General features: G+C 49.0%; 10 protein-coding genes across 10 annotated transcripts; 3 read left to right on the plus strand and 7 right to left on the minus strand.

Annotated features, from left to right (window-relative positions):
* Nucleotides 1-2,246: 2,246 nt before the first annotated feature.
* On the plus strand, nt 2,247-2,609 carry N7458_001653 (uncharacterized protein; the record flags this gene model as incomplete). Its single annotated transcript, XM_056905036.1, has 1 exon — nt 2,247-2,609. One exon carries the CDS (start codon nt 2,247-2,249, stop codon nt 2,607-2,609), a length of 363 nt encoding a protein of 120 aa, XP_056769143.1.
* A 183-nt stretch (nt 2,610-2,792) lies between these two features.
* N7458_001654 (putative transporter) lies at nt 2,793-4,778 on the minus strand (the record flags this gene model as incomplete). The annotated part of the gene is made up of 6 exons (XM_056905037.1): nt 2,793-2,817; nt 2,885-2,968; nt 3,030-3,148; nt 3,209-4,049; nt 4,116-4,444; nt 4,515-4,778. The coding sequence occupies 6 exons, from the start codon at nt 4,776-4,778 to the stop codon at nt 2,793-2,795; spliced, it is 1,662 nt and encodes a 553-aa protein (XP_056769144.1).
* Nucleotides 4,779-6,337: 1,559 nt separating this feature from the next.
* On the plus strand, nt 6,338-7,732 carry N7458_001655 (TauD/TfdA dioxygenase family protein; the record flags this gene model as incomplete). Its single annotated transcript, XM_056905038.1, has 5 exons — nt 6,338-6,534; nt 6,594-6,799; nt 6,878-7,369; nt 7,429-7,562; nt 7,619-7,732. The coding sequence occupies 5 exons, from the start codon at nt 6,338-6,340 to the stop codon at nt 7,730-7,732; spliced, it is 1,143 nt and encodes a 380-aa protein (XP_056769145.1).
* A 212-nt stretch (nt 7,733-7,944) lies between these two features.
* N7458_001656 (HECT-type E3 ubiquitin transferase) lies at nt 7,945-9,586 on the minus strand (the record flags this gene model as incomplete). The annotated part of the gene is made up of 3 exons (XM_056905039.1): nt 7,945-8,244; nt 8,303-8,593; nt 9,167-9,586. 3 exons carry the CDS (start codon nt 9,584-9,586, stop codon nt 7,945-7,947), a joined length of 1,011 nt encoding a protein of 336 aa, XP_056769146.1.
* Nucleotides 9,587-9,599: 13 nt separating this feature from the next.
* N7458_001657 (uncharacterized protein) lies at nt 9,600-9,905 on the minus strand (the record flags this gene model as incomplete). The annotated part of the gene is made up of 1 exon (XM_056905040.1): nt 9,600-9,905. The coding sequence occupies one exon, from the start codon at nt 9,903-9,905 to the stop codon at nt 9,600-9,602; it is 306 nt and encodes a 101-aa protein (XP_056769147.1).
* Nucleotides 9,906-11,878: 1,973 nt separating this feature from the next.
* Nucleotides 11,879-12,103, minus strand: N7458_001658 (uncharacterized protein; the record flags this gene model as incomplete). The annotated part of the gene is made up of 1 exon (XM_056905041.1): nt 11,879-12,103. The coding sequence occupies one exon, from the start codon at nt 12,101-12,103 to the stop codon at nt 11,879-11,881; it is 225 nt and encodes a 74-aa protein (XP_056769148.1).
* Nucleotides 12,104-13,825: 1,722 nt separating this feature from the next.
* N7458_001659 (carbonic anhydrase) lies at nt 13,826-14,595 on the minus strand (the record flags this gene model as incomplete). Its single annotated transcript, XM_056905042.1, has 2 exons — nt 13,826-14,381; nt 14,468-14,595. 2 exons carry the CDS (start codon nt 14,593-14,595, stop codon nt 13,826-13,828), a joined length of 684 nt encoding a protein of 227 aa, XP_056769149.1.
* Nucleotides 14,596-15,732: 1,137 nt separating this feature from the next.
* N7458_001660 (GNAT family N-acetyltransferase) lies at nt 15,733-16,458 on the plus strand (the record flags this gene model as incomplete). Its single annotated transcript, XM_056905043.1, has 1 exon — nt 15,733-16,458. The coding sequence occupies one exon, from the start codon at nt 15,733-15,735 to the stop codon at nt 16,456-16,458; it is 726 nt and encodes a 241-aa protein (XP_056769150.1).
* A 146-nt stretch (nt 16,459-16,604) lies between these two features.
* On the minus strand, nt 16,605-18,009 carry N7458_001661 (questin oxidase family protein; the record flags this gene model as incomplete). The annotated part of the gene is made up of 4 exons (XM_056905044.1): nt 16,605-17,356; nt 17,411-17,538; nt 17,590-17,735; nt 17,806-18,009. The coding sequence occupies 4 exons, from the start codon at nt 18,007-18,009 to the stop codon at nt 16,605-16,607; spliced, it is 1,230 nt and encodes a 409-aa protein (XP_056769151.1).
* A 422-nt stretch (nt 18,010-18,431) lies between these two features.
* N7458_001662 (GABA permease GabA) lies at nt 18,432-20,857 on the minus strand (the record flags this gene model as incomplete). Its single annotated transcript, XM_056905045.1, has 16 exons — nt 18,432-18,601; nt 18,658-18,736; nt 18,787-18,934; nt 18,991-19,197; nt 19,251-19,477; nt 19,533-19,565; nt 19,620-19,683; nt 19,737-19,815; nt 19,873-19,987; nt 20,045-20,181; nt 20,238-20,240; nt 20,311-20,339; nt 20,405-20,477; nt 20,537-20,606; nt 20,673-20,706; nt 20,775-20,857. The coding sequence occupies 16 exons, from the start codon at nt 20,855-20,857 to the stop codon at nt 18,432-18,434; spliced, it is 1,551 nt and encodes a 516-aa protein (XP_056769152.1).
* Between the last annotated feature and the right edge of the window lie 806 nt (nt 20,858-21,663).

Consider the following 21,663-nt stretch of genomic DNA (forward strand, 5'->3'; position numbering starts at 1 on the left):
AGACTGAAGGATACATCCACCAGCCTAAAGGATCGACGTCAGCCATCGGATGTAAGATGCTAGGCTGAGTCGATAAAGATGTTGAGCTCGCGGTCAAGGCGCCGGAACAAGCAATGCCTCAATATCCTGGTTGCTCATCTGTAGTCTGAAGATCATAATCAAGTTTCCTTTATCTGGGGAGGAGGGGTTCACGGTTCACGCAACAGAACAGCACTTGCTGTTGACAGTTGGAATTGGCATGCATCGCCAGCGACTATTGGCCGATGGCGGGGCAATTAGCCAGAGGTGGGCGAACCAGCACAGGCAGACTTGGTCGATAAACCAATAATCGGCCGTCATCGAGTCCTCCATCGAGTGTTTGTGAGCTATCGCAAGTGATTGGGCCCCTGTCAGACCCCCACGGGCAAATCATTGACAGGCGCGAAGGCGCTACTCCAGACTGGGGCCCACTGGGCGCACCGAAGTCGACCGAGCGTGACCCATTTTGGCGATCTGCCATGGGGTTGCAGGAACGATACGTCAACTTTCTCAAAGGGCCAAAGACCGGTTCAGATTCACCCAACCTATCACCGCGCAGGTTTAACTCGTTTTAGGATTCGGAATCCTGCGAAAAGACACGATTCTGCCATCCGATGTCGCAAGCACCAAGCTCTTCTGGCTTCGACGGCCGCGATGAGGAAGATCATGCCCCGCGGGAGAGGCATATCCATCACGTCGATACTTGCAGGACAAACAATCGAAGAGCGAACAACCTAAACCCGGACTACTCGGGAGGAGCCGATAGTACAGCTGATTGGCTACTAGCGAGGAGTGGCGTGAAACCAGGGCCGATAGCCCTGTGTGCATCGGCCCTGAATCCCTGCGCAAGGTCAAGCCATCGGCCACAAGAATGGGAGTCATCAAATGCCTTTGATTGCTTTGACTGGTCGATCGTTGAGAAACGAGAAAGCTTTCTAAATCGGAAGACTTGGTCTACCCATCAACGGGAACTTCCGAATCCACATCGCTCGATGTGCACCTACCAGAGCTGAGCTGAGTTTTATTTTCTTTGGGTTTTGCCCAATCCAATTACCCGATAAGATTTTTTTGGTTGCGATCGCGGGGGCATGGCCATGAACCGGCTGTTTGTCTTCCCCTTTCTGTTGCCGTGCCTTCGTGCCTTATAAGGGCTTGTGTGTCCGGCTTGTGAAGGTGGAAACGCTGAATGCACACCAGCACATCCTTGAAGTCAAACTCGAGTTGCCTTGACGCATTCCACTACAACAAAATTTCAATCCCGACGTCCTCTTTCCATCTCCCTTGGGATAGGTGCCGACAAAGAGAAACTCTATTGACTCTTCATCACTCCTCTCTCCAACAAGATGACTGAGTCCTCCTCGTGTGGTGCCTCGGGGTGCTCGAGCTCCTCCGTCAACAAGGTTTGTCTATTGCAACCAAATCATTTCGTTGCTATCTGTATATTACCTTTGGCACTTTATGATATCTAACATGTGCACTAGATGCCTGGAGTACGGTGTCCAAATTGCGCAGCAAAGGGCCAGGAAGTTTGGGTCATTCCCGGCAAAAGCTGCCATGTCTGCCACACTCCCTGCGCATGAAGTGACCCTGCTTCTTTCCTGTGCAATTTCGAACTCAAGAAGCTTTAACACGGCAAAGACCGCTTCTTTAAGCAATTTAGCGGTTTGGCATGGCGTTCATACGGCGTTTCAGGTCCCGTTTCTCAGACCTCTCATGCAGGCGAATGAAGCTTCTTACTGAAGAGGCATATGGCGGATTGACCATATACTTGATGGCCGCTGGGCATCAATCATGATTTATTCTGGGCTATCTGCAGTTGGTCGGCCAATAACTCTCTAATTACGCTACTTTCAACTGTAATGATGAACTTCGGCATGTATTCGAACGACTAATGACTTGACTCACGGCTGTTGCTTTTGATGTACTTTAAATGACATATCATTTAATAAGATACTTTTATCCCTCTTTTTAGCAAATATCTCTACAAATAGAATTTAACTCGATCTAACGCGGACTCTGCCCATCATTGCTTCTAGAACCACCTGTTCGTACTTTTTTGTGTACTTTTGTCAAAATGTATACCATGCCACGTGATGAGGGGTTGTCATGGCCCAGTGACATCACTCCTCCCCCCACGACTTATGCATTACCACGCCAGACCAAGATAACCAAGGGTGATCAAAACTGCCAGTACTACTACCACTGCCTCCTTGAGTTCTTCTTACACGATGACAGAAAATTACCCGATCGGCACCCGTGCCGAAAGTGAGCGTCTCGTGAGAGACTGGGGTTTCCAACACGTCTATACCTGGTCAGACGGGAGGTTTGTCTCACTGCCAGGTCCCTTCAACAAGCTTACTTACCATATTAGAAATGGATACTACTCGCCTCATAGTCACGGAGGTCTCACGACACATTTGATCCGTCGAGGCACCTTTACCGTTACATATCCTGAAGACAATGCAAAGTTGCATAATGGCGAAGTCAAGAAAGAGACATTCGGGCCTGGTGCGCGAATTGACGTTCCAGCCGGGAAGGTCCATGAAGTCTGGATTGGAGATGAAGGGTGTGAATATGTGATTGGTGAATAGATACGAAACTCCCAAGGAGTCTACAGCATTTACATTGAAACGAGGACTTAAGCTCTGTATTGTCATCTACTGGCTCGAAGGGGTATTTTTCATTGTTGCGGTATTTTGATGGGTATTCATCTCAAGCTATCATGTTGTTTTGGTCCTTTCTGAACCATAAATACCGAACTGTATCATGACTCTCTAATGTAAGAAGCGGAAGTCGACTCTATAGAAAAAGGGTCAGTAACCGTGCTCTCAGTTTATGTTGAAAGGGAGAGAGTTCATCAACTTACCTCTTGTTTCCGAGATGCTTGTTCTCGACGACATAACGCTCTCTCTCTTCGCTGGTCATGTTGTCCCAGATAGCAGCGTTTTTCCTAATTGATGATAGTAAGAATCTGGAACAATGAAAGAGCACACGAAGAGGCAAGAACATACTTATTTCGCCACACATAGTAGTACTTCGCGACGATAAACATCACCAAGCTCCACGCAGCAATGGCCATGAGCACCTTGTTGCCGGTGCGGTAGTATGGCTTGTCATTCTCCCGGTAGATCTATAACTTGCGATTAGACGATCTCCCAAGTTTCTCCTATTCAACAAGGGAAAGACTCACATTGTTACCAATGATGTTGCTCACTTGCACCATCATATTGTACAGTGCAGTAGCAACGGTCCGTGTCCGAACGGTACCAGCATTACGAGACGTAATCGCCACGAGGATTGCATGTACATATGGCATTCCAAGCAACAGAGTCAATACAGCCCATCGTGCCCAAGCACTGGCACCCTTGGGGAGAACTTCCAGAGCAATGAGTAAGGCAATGGCCCAGATTTCGGCGCCGACGCCAAGAAGTAGCCGTTGATTGAAACGTTCCGAAATCCACGTCCACAGCAGCAAGTTGAGAATGAAGATTACCGACGCAGGAATGGTGAGCAGGTTAGTATGGAAGGTACTGAAACCCAGCGACTTAAGCTGCAGACTGATGTAGCTGGTGGCCGGAACATTTGCGATCATCCAGGTCAAGCCGAGGATATAAATGACCCACATGTCGTAGTCCTTGAGGGCATGCCACAGCATGCGAGGCGTGACGGCCTGGCGGTTGTGCATACCTCCTTTGCTGGGGTCGTCTCGAAGGATACGGTTCACCATGATCTTCTCCTCACGCTCATTGAACCAACCCTCCTTGCCACGGAACCTTCCAGCGGTTTGGGTTGGGGAGGGAGGCATCCAGAACGCTGCGATAATGCCGATGACACCGGTGATCAGACCCTCGAAGGCGAATAGATATCGCCAACCTCCAGTGCCGTCCGATTGCCTGATGTGAAGGAATCCGAAAGCTAAGAAGGCGCTTACAATTGAGGTTCCTTGGTAGGCGACCCAGAAGTAGCTGAGACGGATGGGGAGCTCCTTGGATTTGTACCAGAAGGAGAGGAAGAGGATTGTATCAGGAATGCTGTGATAGTTTAAATAATTAGCACGCGGTCTCGGCATGCGATAACTCTGGGTAAATAAAACATACAATCCGCCTTCCAGCAGACCTAGCAAGGCTCGAGTAACGAAATAGGTGGAGCGGTTCTTTACAAATGCCTGACAAGCGGCAACCAAACTCCATGCGACCATCTGAACGGGAATCCAACGGTCTGGTCCAAACCACTTGGACAGTAGCTGCGAAGGCAGCTCCGCGAATAGGAACGTAAGCAAGAAGATAGTCTGACCGGTGTTGTAATCATTTGTATTCATGCCAAGGTCACCCAGCATGTTATCAGATGTGGCTTGAACAACATTGCCGCGGTCCAGTTGTAGGGCAAAAAAGGTCACACAGGCGAATGTGCAGATACGCCAGTCAATCTGGAAAAATTAATGTCAAATCTTTCATATTTCAAAAGAAATCACCTATAAAGGCTAATGAACGGCATACCTTCTTCACAACAGCCTTTTCTTCCTCTTCTGTCCATTCAAAGTCTGGATCCCAGCGATGAATACCTTCATACTCCGGGATAGGTTTGTAGTACCTCGGGTCCTCTGTTGTGTCAAAAGCGCAGTCAATAGACTTGATGTATCCTTGACGACCGCTAAATGATGAGGAAGATTTTGAATCGCTTGTCGAGGAGACCTGAGGCACAACCTTCGTGTCATAGTCCTCGGGGCTAGCCCCGAGGTTCTTTGCCTCCTCGATTGTCATCCTGAAGAAGACTTTGGATCAGGGATAAGATCTGCGTTCACTAGTAATCCCAATCATTGCGGACGTGGAGCTTTAAAGGTGAACATTTTGACGAAGCAGCCATCCCAGCCCATTAGCACGCCATTCTGTGGCAGACGTAAATCGTATCTATCTCTGCGATGACCCACTGAGGGGGACATGCCATGAGTCGGTTAGATTTGCTGCAGGATGTCGTAGTTCTCAGCGAGAATAGGAAGGTGTCCAATAACTGGGCTCGGTCGGAAGATTCAGCAACCTGCGGTACCTGTGGCGCCGCAGGTCCACAGCACAGGGCAAGGCGAATAGTTGACCTAGTGGACATTGATGGTCGAATTGCCTCGGACTGATGCCGTGACGCGAGGCCTACGGGGCGAATAGCGCTGGGTCCGAGTTCCTCCAAACAAGCAGCATGATCGGAGAACAGCAGAGCCATTGAAAAAGTCCAGACTCGAGGAGCTAACAACAATTATTCTAGCGATCGTCGATCTTGGGAGAATCACGCAAGACGTGATAAAGTGACGTTAGGTGGGACGAGTCGTGGGAGGGCTAAAGAACCCACAACGGCAATGTTTTAGCTCGACCCCACTGAGCATCCACCGTGTGAGCTACGTGCAACTAAAGGACGATTGACTCCGACTTCGCTTGAATAATGGATATGTTGGTGTATAATAGATTGAGGTTGAGAGCGCAACCCTCTTTGATAGTGAGGAACAGGGGTCGCCCTGGTATTTGGGACTGCCATGCTGATGTTCATTGGCCGGTACAGCACTATAGGAACTCCTGGGCAACTACATTAGGCCTCATTTTGGTCTATCAAGCAATAATGCGTTGAGCTGAAATTGTCAATCTACGAATTAGGTTCATGTTTAATCAGAAGTAATATGTCTTGCCTAAAACATCCCCATCGAGTGGTTGAATGCGAATGCGATTGTTGTTCAAGTTGCGCGAAGACAGTTGTGTATCACGCCATCTGAGGGGTAGCGAACGTTGAAACCAACAAACCAACAACATCGCCAGATCGGACTCTGTACCAGATTAGTTACAGTAGCATCCCCCTTTCCCACGTGCCTGTAACATAGTTATGCTTTTGCATTTCCTTGTTCCGCATCCTCGAACGTTTCCTTGGTGGTTGTACATAATCAGATAAGCGACATCCACCTATCATCACGCCATTCACAACTCTCATAACGACGCTATACACCACACAGACCACACGTCAACAGCCAATGTCAGCAAGTTCTTGCCGACAACCCGACAGCCGACAACCCGGGAGTGATACTCCTGGTAGACACTGATTGCGACAGGGCCCTTTTGATGATCAAGCATCTATCGGGCGAAAAAATCAACCCCGCAGTCATGGCGCAATTCGTAAATCCGGAGTCACGGTGCCGAGACTATGTATATAGGCACGATGCGGTCGCTTATTGTAGGACTCCTAGAGAAGCAACACTAGAATACTACACTTAGAAGCACAGGTGCTCTAGTTCAGGTCTGTCGAACTATAGAAAAACGAAAACAAGCCCTACTTCGCTCTTTATACAATGGCCCCGTCAATCACAGAGACAGTGGCCCTGCGTGCTCCAACATTCTCCGTGCCTTTCAAGACTGACGCCGGGCACAACAAGGAGAATTTGATTGGATACAAGTACGAGAAGGAGGCCGAGCTGAAGGGTACAGACAAGCTGCCGCCAGCGTCATTCCCAAACTACTTGCCTGTCTGGGACAATGAGACTGAGAGGTAGTTCAGACCATATCGCCCCAGTCAATGATGGACAATAACTGACTGCATTTTGATAGATATCCTCCTTTGGAACCATTCGAGCACTATGATCATGGCAAGGACGCCGATGCCACGTTCCCAGATCTGCTCCCCAAGGGCCAGGCCGAGGTAGACGAAATCACCCCGTTCATCGGCTCCGAGATTCATGGAGTGCAATTGAGCAAGCTCTCCAAGGCTGGCAAGGACCAGCTGGCCTTGTACGTCGCCCAGCGACGGGTCGTTGGTATGTGATTTCACACGATCCTCAAAAATCACATCAACCCAACCGATTGACCACTAACCACATCCACGCCATATCCAGCCTTCCGTGACCAAGACTTCGCTTCTCTCCCCATCCAAGAGGCCGTCGAATACGCCGGCTACTTCGGCCGCCACCACGTACACCAAACTTCCGGTGCACCCAAGGGCTTCCCAGAAATTCACCTCGTCTTCCGCGGTGCCGATGACCGCACCGGCGCCAAATTCCTCGAGCAGCGCACAAATACCATCACCTGGCACTCCGACGTAACCTTCGAGAAGCAGCCCCCCGGCACGACATTCCTGTACGTACTGGATGGGCCTTCTACCGGCGGCGATACGCTCTTTGCCGACATGGCCCAGGCGTACAAGCGGCTCTCACCTGAGTTCCAGAAGAGACTGCACGGCCTGAAGGCGGTGCATTCGGGGGTTGAACAGGTCAATGCCAGTCTGAATGGGGGTGGTATTGCCCGTCGCGATCCTATCACCTCTGAGCATCCTATTGTCAGGACGCACCCAGTTACGGGGGAGAAGGCACTTTATGTGAATCCGCAGTGTGAGTGATACTGATCCATAGTAATGTGGGTGAGGATGATGGGCTGACAAACGTCGCAGTTACCCGCTATATTGTTGGGTATAAGAGGGAGGAGTCCGATTACCTCCTGAAGTTCTTGTACGACCATATTGCTCTGTCGCAAGACCTGCAGGCTCGTATCCGTTGGAAGGCTGGCACAGTTGTTGTGTGGGATGTGAGTGCATTAACCCATTCCTTTGGTTTTATGATTGCAATAGCTGACTTGTCTAGAACCGTGTGGCTTGCCACTCGGCTGTCTTTGATTGGGAGGATGGTCAGAGACGTCACATCGCCCGTCTCACCCCGCAGGCAGAGCCGCCATTTGAGACGCCATTTGAGGGCTAGGCAGGAGTTTGCAAGAAATCTGGAATGCGTTGATGTCATGACACTGTTTTTATAATCATGATGCTTGAGTCCATAATACACAGACTTGTTTCCCGGGATACAGAAGAGCAAGTCCATGTAGAGAAAGCCCTTGTGAATGGTGTCGAAAAATGTCGTAATCTCATTCGGAGTTAATAATTGCAGGGACGTGTTCAATCGATGACTTTCTGTTTTTAAGTTGCTTGAAGTCGACTGAATCGACTGAGCAGCCCAACTTGCCATTCATTGAACTTCCTTGCCGTCGGAGGTAGCATCTGATTGCTTTCCTGAAGGGTCTCGGACAAGGCTTCATACACCATTGAAGGTAATTCCAGCTCTTCCACAGACAAAGGCGATGGATTCCCAACCTCAGGAGCAAGCAACTTGTCAACTTCTCGCGTCTCCTGGAAAAATACCTTCATGGCTTGCTGGGGGTTGGCGCTATGGCCTGCACTAGAGTTGGAGTATCGGAGATCTGGGTTGAAGACCCAAAGCTAAAGACTTTGGGTTAGTCTCTGGCCGCTTCATTCAAACGGCAGATAATTTGCGTACCAATAATCCGCTATTCTGTCCGCAGTGTACAACGAAGCGCCGGGCACTTTCTCTCTCGATAAGCTCGAGCAGTTGTGCAGCAACGATAATTTGCGTATGATGGCTTTGCCATTGTTCCCCGTCTGATTCGGGCCTCGGGATGTTGGTGTTCAAAGAGACGTTCGCTTTAAGGAGTCGCCAACCTCTCGCCGATGGATCTTCCATGCCGATAATTGCGTTGCACTCTGTGCATTCCAAAGTTCTTCCATAGGAACCTAGCAGAGTCGTCGTTTTCGCCTCTTCTTCATTACCCTGCAAGACGTGTATCGTTAGCATTTATGACTTTGGAGTGCAAGCAAAAAGTAGACATTTAAGTGAATGATCTAAGTCTGGTCGCATTGAAGTTTCAGGTTCGAATTTCAATCCACTTAAGTATGAACATGAAGACGAGTGCAAACGCGGTATGTACCTCTTCATAATCATGAGAGCTCCACTGCTCAGGAGAAACATGAAGAGTCAATCTGTCATAGAAAACGAAGAGGGTGCATCAAGAGCCCATCGGCAAAAGCAGCAGTTAGAACAAGACATGACAGGCAGCGACCGAGAGCGAAATCCATCTCGCGAGAGAGAATAACTGCTTTCAATCACCCTGTGACATGAACTGAACCACTTACCACCCTCGTCGACAAGCGATCATGCACAGTCATTGATCTAGGGCAATAGTATCGGAGGCCACAACATGGTCACGAAATGGTCTCCTTCTGGTTGCCCACGTTGGGGAGAAGGGGAAAGAGGCTTTTACAGTCGAAATAGAGAGGGTATTCACAGTGAAAAATCAAAAGGGGCATCCTGGCTGAATCGCAATCAAACATACGGAAAGCTTACCTTTTTCAGATTCATGCAATCTGCTTCTGCGAGCAAAAATGTGGCCACGTCGATAAGAACAGTCCCTGGAATTGCTTCTACGTGGCTAGAAGCTCCATACCCCTTAATCTGAGCATTCTGATCCTCCAACTTAAGAGCTGCGGCGGCTTCGGTCTTGGGATTGTCTTCATGGGGGTCAGGCTTATGGCAATGCCAAAAGTCCATCATCTCTGCCCAATTTCCACTCGGAAGGTCCTTCCAGAGCCATCCAGGTAGAACAGACTGGCCACTCATTTCAGCAGACTCTTTCAAGAAAGGAGTGTCGCATTCACGACATCGAATGCGTGTCAAAGATGACATATCTACTGCTGTCCAAGGGACGTGGTCATCAATAAGCTCATCCCGGGGTGCTAATACCGGGTCACTGGGGTCAATATGCATCCTGACTGAATAATCATAGCTGGAGCTGGCAGGCTTTTGGGGGGCTAGAGGCAGCTGTGTTGATATTCAAGGTCCGCCTCGTCGTGTCGGTGACGCGTGCCGGCAGCTTGATGGTCTCTGCCACATGATCAAATGGCTCAGGGAGTGAGACTGTGACAGATTTGCATGATTCTGACAACTGGATCTCCGGTCGGGTCCCTTCTAAGGTTGGGGTTTGAGGGAGCGAGACATAGAGGGTGATTTGGCGGATGTTGGGTAGAAGCTCGGCGTGCAGGTAGAGGGACACGTCTGCATCTTGCGGGGCCGATGCCGTGGACATGTCCACACCGATTCAGCTTCTAAGTAAGGAGGATGCTCTCAATCCTCGACACTCGAAGGTGCTAGCCTTTTACAAGCGAGGGTGCGTGTTGACAATTGGTTGAGATAATCGCAAACGGTGCAAACAAAACGGTTGGTCACGTGGACAGCACGTAGCCTGTTTGTTGCCAAGACCCGCCCCTTGTCGATCATGGACTCGTGGCTCATGGAGAGCATCTCCTTGAGAATCTGTGAAATTTCCTTGGTCATGCATCTCTGGGGAAAGTCTTCTCAGGAGGTCTTGACGGTTTAGGCTTTCCGATTCCTCGAAGGCCGTAAAGGAACAATAATCATCCTGTTACGTCGGCTTTGGCTCTCTCACGGGTCCGAGGCTCTTTCCAGCTTCGAACTCCGGGAAGCTTTAGCTCCATACAGCACCCTTCTGACATATCACCGGAAACAGACGGTTCCAAGTTTTATGGGTGCTTCGCAGATCCCGACCCAGCTTGCGCAGGGTGTCGGAGCCAGGTTGATACATTAGCGTAAGTTTCGGATATCGGCCATATCCCGGACCCGGGAGAGTTCTTTCTATGCCAAATGCGGCAAATTTGGTAGACGACACGGATGTCCATCCTATGCAATAGTCACTCTTTGCGTAACCAACCACCCGGAGTCACAATATGATCTCGCACACTCCGATCTGATAAATACACAAGTGCCGCCCAAGCCTTCTACCGTATTCATAACCAGTTCTCTGCTTCCAGTATACACAAGTCCCGATTGTAAATATTCCTTTGACTTCGATCTCCCCTATACTACGATATGGGATCACTGCAACAGAGTTCTTCATCCTTGGAGGTACCGAGATCATCTGTTTTTCTGGTCGCGCCCAAAACTAACTTGGTATGATTAGGAGGCAAGCCAGCAAGGCAACCCTGACCACCTGGGTATACGCAACAGTTTCGAGGGGCTGGTTGAGGAAATCCAGAAGTTGGGCGAAAATCAACCCGAATCCAGAGCACAGGTGACAAGAGCGATACAACAATGTCGCTCATTAGAGGCGGATATTTCCAGACTTCTGTGTGAAAAGCAGCATCTAGAGGAAGTGAACCGACAGATGCAAATAGTGCTATCTCGGGAGCGGGGGGATTACGATCGACTGCTACAGCGGGTTGTTGAGCAAGAGGTCACGCTATCATGTTTTCAAACAACGTTTCCAACATTGCAAGAAGGGATGCGTGATCTCCTCGGCGCTTGGGAAAGCATTGGGACATCAGGCATTTATAATAACGTATAATGTGGTTTTATTTGGCGAGTTTTCTGCTTTGCTAATGCGATCCTCTGGGTTCCAAGCAACACTTTCATGCCCATAAGAAGTGGTAGCGTATTCAACTATCGTAATTAGATAGACTGATGGCGCACCGAGTACTCCATCCATGGCCTTTAGGATACTGACAAAGGACATCTTCATTTTCATGAACGATGATCCATGAGGTGTCATGGAAACATGCGAAGCCCGCGTCAACCCAAGTCCGTCCTCAATGTAGAATAGACTCGTACAATGAAAAATTTACAAGGTAGTGCTGAGCGAAATGAAGTTAGTATGTGACGGACGAATAGACCAGCAGAACAACATCACTACAAAGCAATGCAAGGTCTCGAATTTAATCTTTGATTTCCAGGCACTCTAGGTTACTCTGTTTGATCCATGGAAGTAATTGAGAGTGCGGAATGTGACATTCCAGCCCATATAATTCAATCCTAAGAAAAAGCCCATGCTAGGATTGAATGTAAAAACATGGCATATGAAGATTCTGATCTTTACATTCATCAAAGCCAGATTCTTTTAGCTGATTGTCGTGCGCAGTGACAAGCGGGCAAGTTTCAGCAAGGTATAGTCTATTTCCAGTCTATCGCACCGCCATGTATATTTCAGCGAGAAACAGCTTGCAAAATACTTGTAACAGCGTGCTAGGAGCCTTCAAGGTCCATTCCTTATTCCAATTTGCGGTAGAAGTTTCCCAAGTGTTCCCTGATCCCTTGTAGTTCTTTCACCCGGATCTCTTCATTCTCCTTGATCAGACGAAGGTGTTCGCTTTTGAGCTCTTTGAATTCATCCTCGAGCTTATGATGCCAGGGGTATAAGACGCAGACTTGGAAACAGAGGGCTGAGCTAGCGATGACGAAGTTTGTCAGTGAGAACCCGCGTGTGATGATCATGATGGCCGCTATGGTATACAATTAGCTATGTGATGCCGTATCCAGCGAGCCATTCGTACGATACCTTTGACTCAATGTCTCCCAGTAATTTTTCTTCGAGATATTTGGATCAAAAGTCCGTGTTTTCGTTTTTCTGCAATATTGGTCGCAACTCCAAGGTGATTGAAATCGAAGTGTATCAAAGACAGTTGACTCGCGTTGAGCTTGGATAGGAGTTCAAGGAATGTTTGCCCAACGACTCCGTAGTAGCACAATAGAATATTAACTACAGGAAATATCACATCGACTTCTTATGGCTATTATTCAACCGGCGTCTGGTTCAAGTGAATTGGTATGCTCGTTCCTGACCTCGGCGTCGGCAAGCTTACGGGTGGCACGCCCCACAACCAGTTCTCGGATCCGAAGATGAGACCTGATTCGCCATTGCAGAGCGTACGGAAATCTCTCGGCCTTCAGCATCTACCACAGTCATTCTTATCCAGTAAATGACTTCAAGGCGGGTCAAGAAACGGCCAACTAGACCCCACGTAGAAGGTTTGCCCAATCTGAGCCGCCGTTCGGATTGGAACATGGAATCAACTCTTCCAATGAGACTTGTCAGCATCGCATCCGGAAGCACATCCGCAATCAACCCCACAATGATCGTTCTTGAAGTCTGGGTGAGCCCCCTTTCATCGATTACCATTAAATACGCTCCCTCACGATGAAACTCGCGCCCCGGCATTTGCCGCACTGAACTTGCGCTCAAGGCCGAAACAACATCCTCCCCGGCCGTATATACTCAGACGCACCCCAAGATTTCCGTTATAAATGTTTTACCGTCAAGTTTACAACACAGGCCGGCGCTTCGTTTGTGCTGCAAGCCCCAGAATCAAGATGCCGATCCGAATGTTTAATGACGCTGCTCCCAACCCCTTCCTTCTCAACCGCTAGAAACCCCACGAAGCTCGAATTATGCGACGCGGACGATTGGTGCGAATTTCATACCACGCCCGCACCAGGCAGAGAAACAGATCCTCTGGATAGGTTGTTCGGATAGCGACTGCAAAGAAACAACGACTCTGGACTTTCTGCCCGACGAGATGCTCGAGCATCGCAATCTCGGCAACATGATTATTGACGGCGATCTATCCTGCGAGACCTCGGTAAAACACGCAGTCGTTGATCTTCGGGTCAAACATATCGTCGTGTGTGGTCATTACGGGTGTGGTATTGTGAGAGCGACATCGAGGAATGGTTTGCCAGGCCCATGGTTGAGGTGCGTCTAGTTTTGGGCCATACAATGCCGGATTTGGACTGAATATTTGACAGAGAGCTTGATTCCCTCCATGCGAAACACCGGCACGACATCGACCGACTACCCGTTACCCAACGCGATAGATCCTTCGTCGAACTGAATATATTGGAACAATTGCGTTCTTTACGCAACATCTCGGAAGTGGCCGATGCGATGAGGAGGGGACAATTGGATTTACACGGAATCGTTTATGACCCAACAGTTGGGAGGGCACTTTCATTGAACGAGGCTGTAGAGGAACCATGATCAGGGTGTTGCTCTATTTCGCTTTTATGTCTGTCTCATTTCCATGTACCGTTCAAACCATTCAATATACCACATTTTTTTGTTTTCCTGAAACTTGAAGTGTTCTTGCGTGCCGCAAACTCCTGCATGTGCTTTTCATTTGGCATTCGCACTAGGCCGATAGTGCCTTATTCACCACATCAAGCTCCACCAGACGTCTCCATGTGAGCAGAGTCCGCGGACAGGCGGTAAATTTTCATCACGTCCTCTAGCATCTTCTCGAAATCAATGTGCAGGTCTCTGAGTAGGCCGTCACGTAGATCAAATACCCAGCCATGAACGATTGGGTACTTGTTATCGCGATAGCTTTGTTGAACAGCGGCAGTCTTGATGACATTCCTGCACGACTCAATCACATTGAGTTCGACCAGGCGGTTATATCTCTGGTTCTCATCTTCGATTTTGTCAAGTTCTTTCTCGTGGAGGCGGTAGACGTCTCGGATGTTTCGCAGCCAAGGATTGAGCAGGCCCAGGTCGGTCGGTGTTAGCGCGGCTTTGACGCCACCGCAATTGTAGTGACCGCAGACAATGATATGCTTTACGCCCAGGTGTCGCACCCCATAATTGACTACCGACATAACATTGAGATCGATGTTGGGCACGAGGTTGGCAATGTTGCGGTGAACGAAGACCTCGCCAGCCTCAAGGCCCATAATCTCGTTGGCGGGGACGCGACTGTCGCTGCAGCCGATATATCTGGAGGGTGTGAGCAATTGGACAAGCAGAGGTGATGTATAACTTGAAACTGGTCCTAATGTAAGCCGGACGCTGAGCTGACCTACAGGTAGTCTGGTGTTTGCCCCGCTGCAAGCTTATCGAAGAAGGCCGGGTCCTCGTCCTTTTTTGATGACACCCATTTCTTATTGTTCTCGAATATAGATTCGATTGACGGTTGGATATGCTGACTCATGTCGATCTCTGGTGAGTTAGTTAGTTAGAGTGAATTGGAAGAATCAGAGACGTGTGGGTGATCGAAGAGAGGAAAGTTCCCACTAGCAACTCGTGGGGCACTGTGACGTACTCGAATGGCCTGACGGTCACAGATTGGTTACAGCGGGATGCGTATCGGCGAGCTTCTCAAAGAGTCGTTGGGAAAGTTTGAATTGGATTACGATGCTGTAACGTATTTTACAGCGGATCAAGAAGCACCAAAGCACTTCACCTCCCGAAATCGGGCGGGTCACTGACAGAATGACCGAAACTGCCTAGAAAAACCATCATTACGTGCACATGCACTAGAACATACTTAATTCGCAAAGAAATTAATAGAAGTAAGACTAAACGATAAATATACTTTTGCGGACTTACTGATCGAATAGGTACTCCCTTGAACTAAGCATGGAGGTTGGGATGCTCAATTCCATCCGCGAAACTATCTCGAGTCCTTCGTCCCAGACATATTCTGAAAGAAGAGTGGGGACAATGCCGGAAGATATTCATTTATGGTGTCCTAGAACAGGCAAAGCTAAGCAGTGCATTTCCAGAGTTGTCCTTGTGTTTTTGGATTCATCGATTTCGGTTCTCACTAGAAGCACCAAGACTCAGTGACCAGGGCACGTAAGAACTTCAGGGTATGCTCATAGTCGTCGTGCATAATGTCCTCTACGAAACCAATATATCACTCGTCATTTGAAGCATTCCAAACATACTATCTAGTTTTTGATTTTGTGATTGGCTGCGGAGAATAGGATCAAGGCGGGGTACTTCAAGACGAGCACGATTGCCAGAGGTTAGAATGTCTTCATCGGCCAAGGTATGACCTTGAAGCCTCTCCATGCAAGCCAATAGTTCTCATGAGATCTCTTGACTGCCAAAAATCCACCTTTAGCGCAGCTATTACTGATCCCGCCTTCATCCATCCTCGGATTGTCAAATCAAGGGAAGTTCCGTATATCGGAGATCGGCTCTCCAAGGGTCTAATACGAGCCAAGAAGAGAACGAGACAACCGATCATCGGCTGAAGTTAACAGTTCTAAAGCTAACGAGTCCAGCCTCAAGAGTTACTTTCCAAAGATCGAATCTCCAAAAGCTAAGCCACGTTCACAAAATGGCCCAATCATCCGTCTTCCTATTTCCCATACGCGAAGTCTTCAACGATCGCGTCAAACTCGTGCCATTCAACCCAGATCATCACAGCCGTACATTCTTCCACCTCTCATCCTCCCATCCAGAACTATACACACACATGCCCATGGGTCCATGGACCTCAGAAGAACAATTCAAAGCCGAATTCCACTCACACTCCCAAACATCGCTTCTATCATTTTCAAATCCCACCTCATTTGCATTCGCTATCATCGACAAGACTCGCCCTCCATCTGCAGATGACCCAGAAGGAGAGCTTGCCGGCACCATCAGCCTAGTGCGAACATCAGATATCCATCTCTGCACGGAAATCGGCTTCATTATCATTTTGCCACCTTACCAGCGTACGCAGGTCGCAAGGAATGCGGTCGGGCTAGCGTTGCAGTACAGTCTAGAGGGCTCTGAAAAAGGAGGTCTTGGCTTGCGCAGAGTTCATTGGCGAACTAGTACGATGAATATTGCGAGCGCTAGACTTGCGGAGAAGATGGGGTTTGAAAGGGTTGGTGTTGTGCCTTGGCATATGCGATTTGTGAAGGGGAGGCTTAGAGCGAAAACAGGAAATGGCAAGAATTTGCCTCCTAGGAGTGATCCTGATGATTTGTGGAGGGATACTATTGATTATAGTATTTCGTGGGAACGGTGGGAGAGCTCTGCGAGGGAAGAGACACAGAAACAGATAGAATTATGAGAGACTTTCCCCTGTCGTTGTTGAGGATATTTCACCTAGAGGAGTATCCATAGCAAAATTTTCGATTTTGATGCAATTTCTGGATATAGGGTAGTTGAATTTTGTTTAAAATCAAACGCGGATAAACTTGACAATGCCAACCAGTGTCATACAAACCCACCCCACCCACTGAACTCGTCGGCAAACTTCACAGCTGCCTTCAAGTAAAAGCTGTCATGATCAGTCCAGGTGGATGCACATTCCTGCAGTGCCCGAAGAGCCTTGACATAATGGGAATCAGTCGACTGTTCCCCCTTAACAGCTTGCTTCGCAGTCCAGGCCCAATCCCTTCCCTTGAGATCATAGCCACGAATCTTGTCCATAGTGATCTTCGGGCGCATCTGCGCGATGAAAATCGCCAACGTGATAAGCCACCATTGGCGAACGAGGGGAATTTGGAATTTGGCGGGGATGTAGGGCAAGAGAACACGCACAGCGTGGCTGGTTGTCAGTACGTGGACGAAGAAGAAGTCGTATGTTTCAGTTGAGTCAGTGTGCGTGGCGACAAACAGTGCGGCGGCAAGCTCCTGGCTCTCACGGAACTGCTCGATTGGATTTTCGATGTTCCATGCGTTCCAGTGGTTAAGAAGGATATCTTCATGGCTTTCAAAGAGCTTTTCAAGATTGTGGTCGCCTGGAGTGGCGAAAAGCCCATCGAGCTTCTTGTCAGATCGGACTTTCTCGATGATCTCGAATGGTGACGTCGAATGGTAGGATGCCTCGACTTGTGATAGCACGGGGTTGTCAAGATACTTGTGCATCGTGTTGTAGCAGACCGAAACCAGTCCAAGGGCTTCCATTGCAACTTCGCGGCTGGACATTTCGTACGCGTAGGCAAGATGGATCAACGGATGGCCGACTACTTATTGTGAGTATTCCGGTGCATCTTCCCAGAATGAAAAGGTGAACATACGGTCAGTCATAAGAGAATTGAAAAGGGGCTCTTCACCAGAAAAAAGATACTCCGCTACAACCTGTTTCCAGTCGTAGCCAAGCCGGACCATTTCATCTTCGAAGAAGTCCACAAAAGCCTTTTGATATCTGTTCATTCAGTCTTAGCAAATGCGTGACGCACAAAGCTTGAAGACATACTCTCGTCGCCCCAAGTGGTCTTTCCAATCCTCATTGGTGACTTCCGCTGGTGAGTCATCCCATGCGACCAGCAATTTGGACTCTGATTCATAGACCCGAGTCAGATCATCAGCATCCGCGCCCAGTAAATACGCGGCACTGAGAAACTACAAGATGATTGGGTCAGCATGATCAGTCAAGGCGAGAACGTAAGAAAAGAAACAAGAGGAATCTCACATGAGGAGCATGATTATGGAATTTTCGGTTATTAAACAAAATGGCATGATTTGCATGATTGAGCTTGAGCAGGTGCTTCAATGCCCTCGCATTCTTCTCCTGGGCGTTCTCGAGGTCATGGCTCTTGACTGGGGGCACATTGATAGCTTGCTTTTCGCCCCAGGAGAAGAGCTTGAGAGATTTGAAGGACGGAACTTGGAACATCGTTGCGTTGGTTTAATGGTGTTGCTGTGCTCAGTTATTTGGTAATGGGGAAGTTTGAATTGGCCCGACGCGTGGAACCCCGCGTTGTGTTACGCACTGATTGAGCCTTGGTAAGAAGAGGATAACACAGCTCCCATAAGCAAAGGCACAAATCAATACGAGTTCGTTTATGATTGTGTCAAAATCAGCCTATCGTGAGTTCAGCGGAGTTGGAGATCTGCTGTGGATTGTTGGGAAATTAAGGCCTTAGGCAAGAACTATCAATGACGTAATACTAAATTCGGCTCTATCACGTGTCATGCTCGAAGTATATACGGCTTGGCATATATCCAGAAGGGCTATTCTGTCTCAGTGCTACTAAACAACCAGCTAGTGAATATCTCATTCGCTAATATTATTGCTACAAGAAGTATTGAAGGTATTTACGCCTTCTGTTCGACCATAGGAATTGGTGGGTGATCCGCATGTTCACCGGCCTGTCCAGCAAGCACTTCCACCTCAATTCGGGGTCCAACGTAATTCTTGCGACCGTCGACAATCCAAGTGATCGTGGAAATGACAAAGACAATGCCAAAGGCGGCAACACAGTAGTCTGTTTCTCGGTTAGCAGAGAAATGTGAAAATTGTGAATTAAAATGGACCACATACTCATGTTGCTGCCCGTAGCAGGAAGGTCGGGAGGGAAGAGGAACAGAATGGTCGTCAAGGTGACGTAAACCAGCGAGATCTAACACTTGTTAGAATATGTTCGCCAAAAGGTAACCATGATATGCTTACGATGTTCAGGATCCAGCCAAGCCAGTTGGGGAGGGCAAAGGCCCGCTCGGGAAGGGTGTTGCGTCCACGGAGACAGTTGATGGCAATGGGAATACCATAGGCCAAGTCGAGCATGACGACTGATGAAGACACAATGGCATTGAATGCACTGTTCCATGTTAGCTGCATTCTGCATCGCGATGGAGGAGAAAGTCCAATTCTTACCTGCTGGAGCCCAGGAAAATGAGGCCGAAAACGATGACGAGAGCCAGGTTAAGAATCAGCGAGTTCAAAGGCACCTTCAGCTTCGGGTGGACCTTTGAGAAGAAACCTGAGAATGGAAGGCCGCCGTCTCGTGCGAAAGCGTAGCACATGCGACTACTAGTCGTCATGATGGCAGTTGTGGCAAACAGCATGCAGACGAGGGGGAAGCTAAGGCAATGGTTAGGATAGGGATCGGAGTACTTCGAAACCAGGTCACTTACATCAACAGGCAAATGGCGCCAGCGTTGTTTTGGGTGGCGTGCTTCAGGATAGCCAGGAGAGGGCCGGCGGAGGACTCGATGATGTCGTTGATGTTACCAGCGACGAACAGCAGAACGATGAGGAAGATGGTTCCAGTGACGGTACCGATACCGACGCAGGCAATCATAATCTTGGGGCCCTCCACAGAGGGGTTGGGGATTTCCTCAATCATGTGGGCGACGCCATCCTAGACCCATGTCAGGTTTGCTGTCAATTGGCGTATCGTGGGAGGAGAAACTTACGAATCCAGTCACACCAAGACCACCTTGCAGTAGCTGTATGATTTGTTAGCATTGAAAATACGTTTGGTTTCAGCAGAAGTTACTCACTCCGAGCAGCCAGGCGATACCATCAGGCCATCCAGTCTCGTTAAGGAACTCGCGGAAAACGAAGCTAATTTGGTCAGCTTTCATTTCCACCTGTACTCATCGTGTGTCAAGACTTACTCTCCAGAGTTAAAGTTCGGCGAGGCGCATGCGAGAACAGTAATACAGATGACGGCAAATCCAGTAAGCGACCAGATGACTGCCGGGTGATTAGTTGAGAGCTAGATATGCAACACTAGAGCACCCAGGAACTCACAGGCAGCCTTGTTGAAGTGAGGGAGGATTCTGTTCATAAGAGCGTTGATCGCGAATCCAACGAGGTTGTAGGCAACGTAAATCAAGAACTGGTGCCAGCGCTGGGCTTCGTAATCCTAGTAGTAGACGGTAATTAGCGATTGTTCAACCGAGTGAGTATGCAAGGTACCTACCGGGTTCATGAGAGAGATGACTCCCAAAACCAGCTGGCTACCGAGCAAACCGCCAGTCGCCACCAGGGCAACCCAGCCGGAGCAGTTGATCCAGCCCGTGATCCAAGACAAAATTGGCATCCATCGCTCCCAAGAAACTGCATGCTGGTTAGTTTCCACTGATTTCATGGTCGGCTCCAAGTTGAATACTTACTAACTGTGATGACAAACTCGGTGTAAGTCAAATGCATCAGCTTATCATATAAAAAAGGGCTGTCTTGACTTACCAGCAACCCAATGGTATTGACCTCCAGCACTATTCTCGGGGTTAGTCATGCCAAGGAAATTGTGAACCAACACAGAGTGAATTCAGACACTCACGTAGGATAAGCTGAAAGGAACTCGGCAAGAGAGGCTGCCATGCACAGATTGCAGATACCAGCAGTGACCAGGCCTGAATACGAGAAGGTCAATATGGTTGCTGGGTTTCACTCGGCGTCAGGAGTAACTTACCCCAAACAACACTCACGCTACCTCCAGAAGGCAAACTGAGGGATAGACTAGCTGACAGTGCGGTCCAAGACTGTCAAACGAGATTGTCAGTTGTCAATTCTTCACGCTCAGAGATGAACGTCGACCCGATACATACATTGAGAATCGCAAAAGCAAGACCCAGCATCGACCTAGAAAAGACATCCAGATGGTCAGCCCTGCGATGCGGCTCCGGCACATCCGAACCCGATATACATACAGCAAAGAGAATTGCCGCTTCAGCTCAGCCTTGTGGCCCATCTGAGCCAACTGGGTATCATCGTCAAGGTATTTTTCGTCCATGGTGGGCAGGGGTGTGCTCTGCAGACGTGATTGCAGTGCAGGTTGAGAAGGAAAAAAGGACGATCTGAGATCTTCAAAAATAAAAGAGAGAGGACAGACGTGGAAACAAATACGCCGATTCCGGTATGACAACCGGGCCACATTCGAATCTCACCTTCCGCCCGAGTCTGCCCTCCATTCTCCACGCCCCCGAACAACGCGGGGAGTCCAGCAATCAAGCGGCTGTTAGGTAATGGATTTGGGGTAATGGGCCACCGCATATCCAGACCCTGTTCAAGCCAAATCCTGAAATGGGTCCAACAAGGCCCTGGCGGAGGCGATAACATGCCGGGCCCATCATTGGCTCTCAGCACCGAATCGGCCCTTTCGGCCACTCATCGCGCAGGCTTGATGCATCGGGTCGATCAGGGCGTTGGCCCAGCGCGGTCCGACAAAACACGGAAACATGGCAGGTATCGTAAGCCCCAGAGCTTAACCTGATTGACCAAGCCTTATTGGGCCTTGATTTTCCATTACCCACCGGGGAGGGGGGGGGAACTCACACATTATGTTCGGGGTACATCGTCCGGTTTTTCCACGCAACAACATGGGGAAAAGATGCTGACAATTGGCTGAAGAATTATGACTACTGCGATGCTACTCTGGGGAAGAGGACTTGCGACGGGCAGCAATGACGATGGATCTCGAAATTATCTCGCCACATGAACACTGACTTGCGCGAATAGGATGTTGCCCCTTGTACCTCCGTATCTTCCTCCAGATACGACTGGGTCACTGGTGGAGCCGTGGGCCACGCCCAGAAAGAA

Source organism: Penicillium daleae, assembly GCF_028827525.1.
Source record: "Penicillium daleae strain IBT 16125 chromosome Unknown utg000002l_segment0_segment0, whole genome shotgun sequence".
Classification (NCBI taxonomy): Eukaryota; Fungi; Ascomycota; class Eurotiomycetes; order Eurotiales; family Aspergillaceae; genus Penicillium; species Penicillium daleae.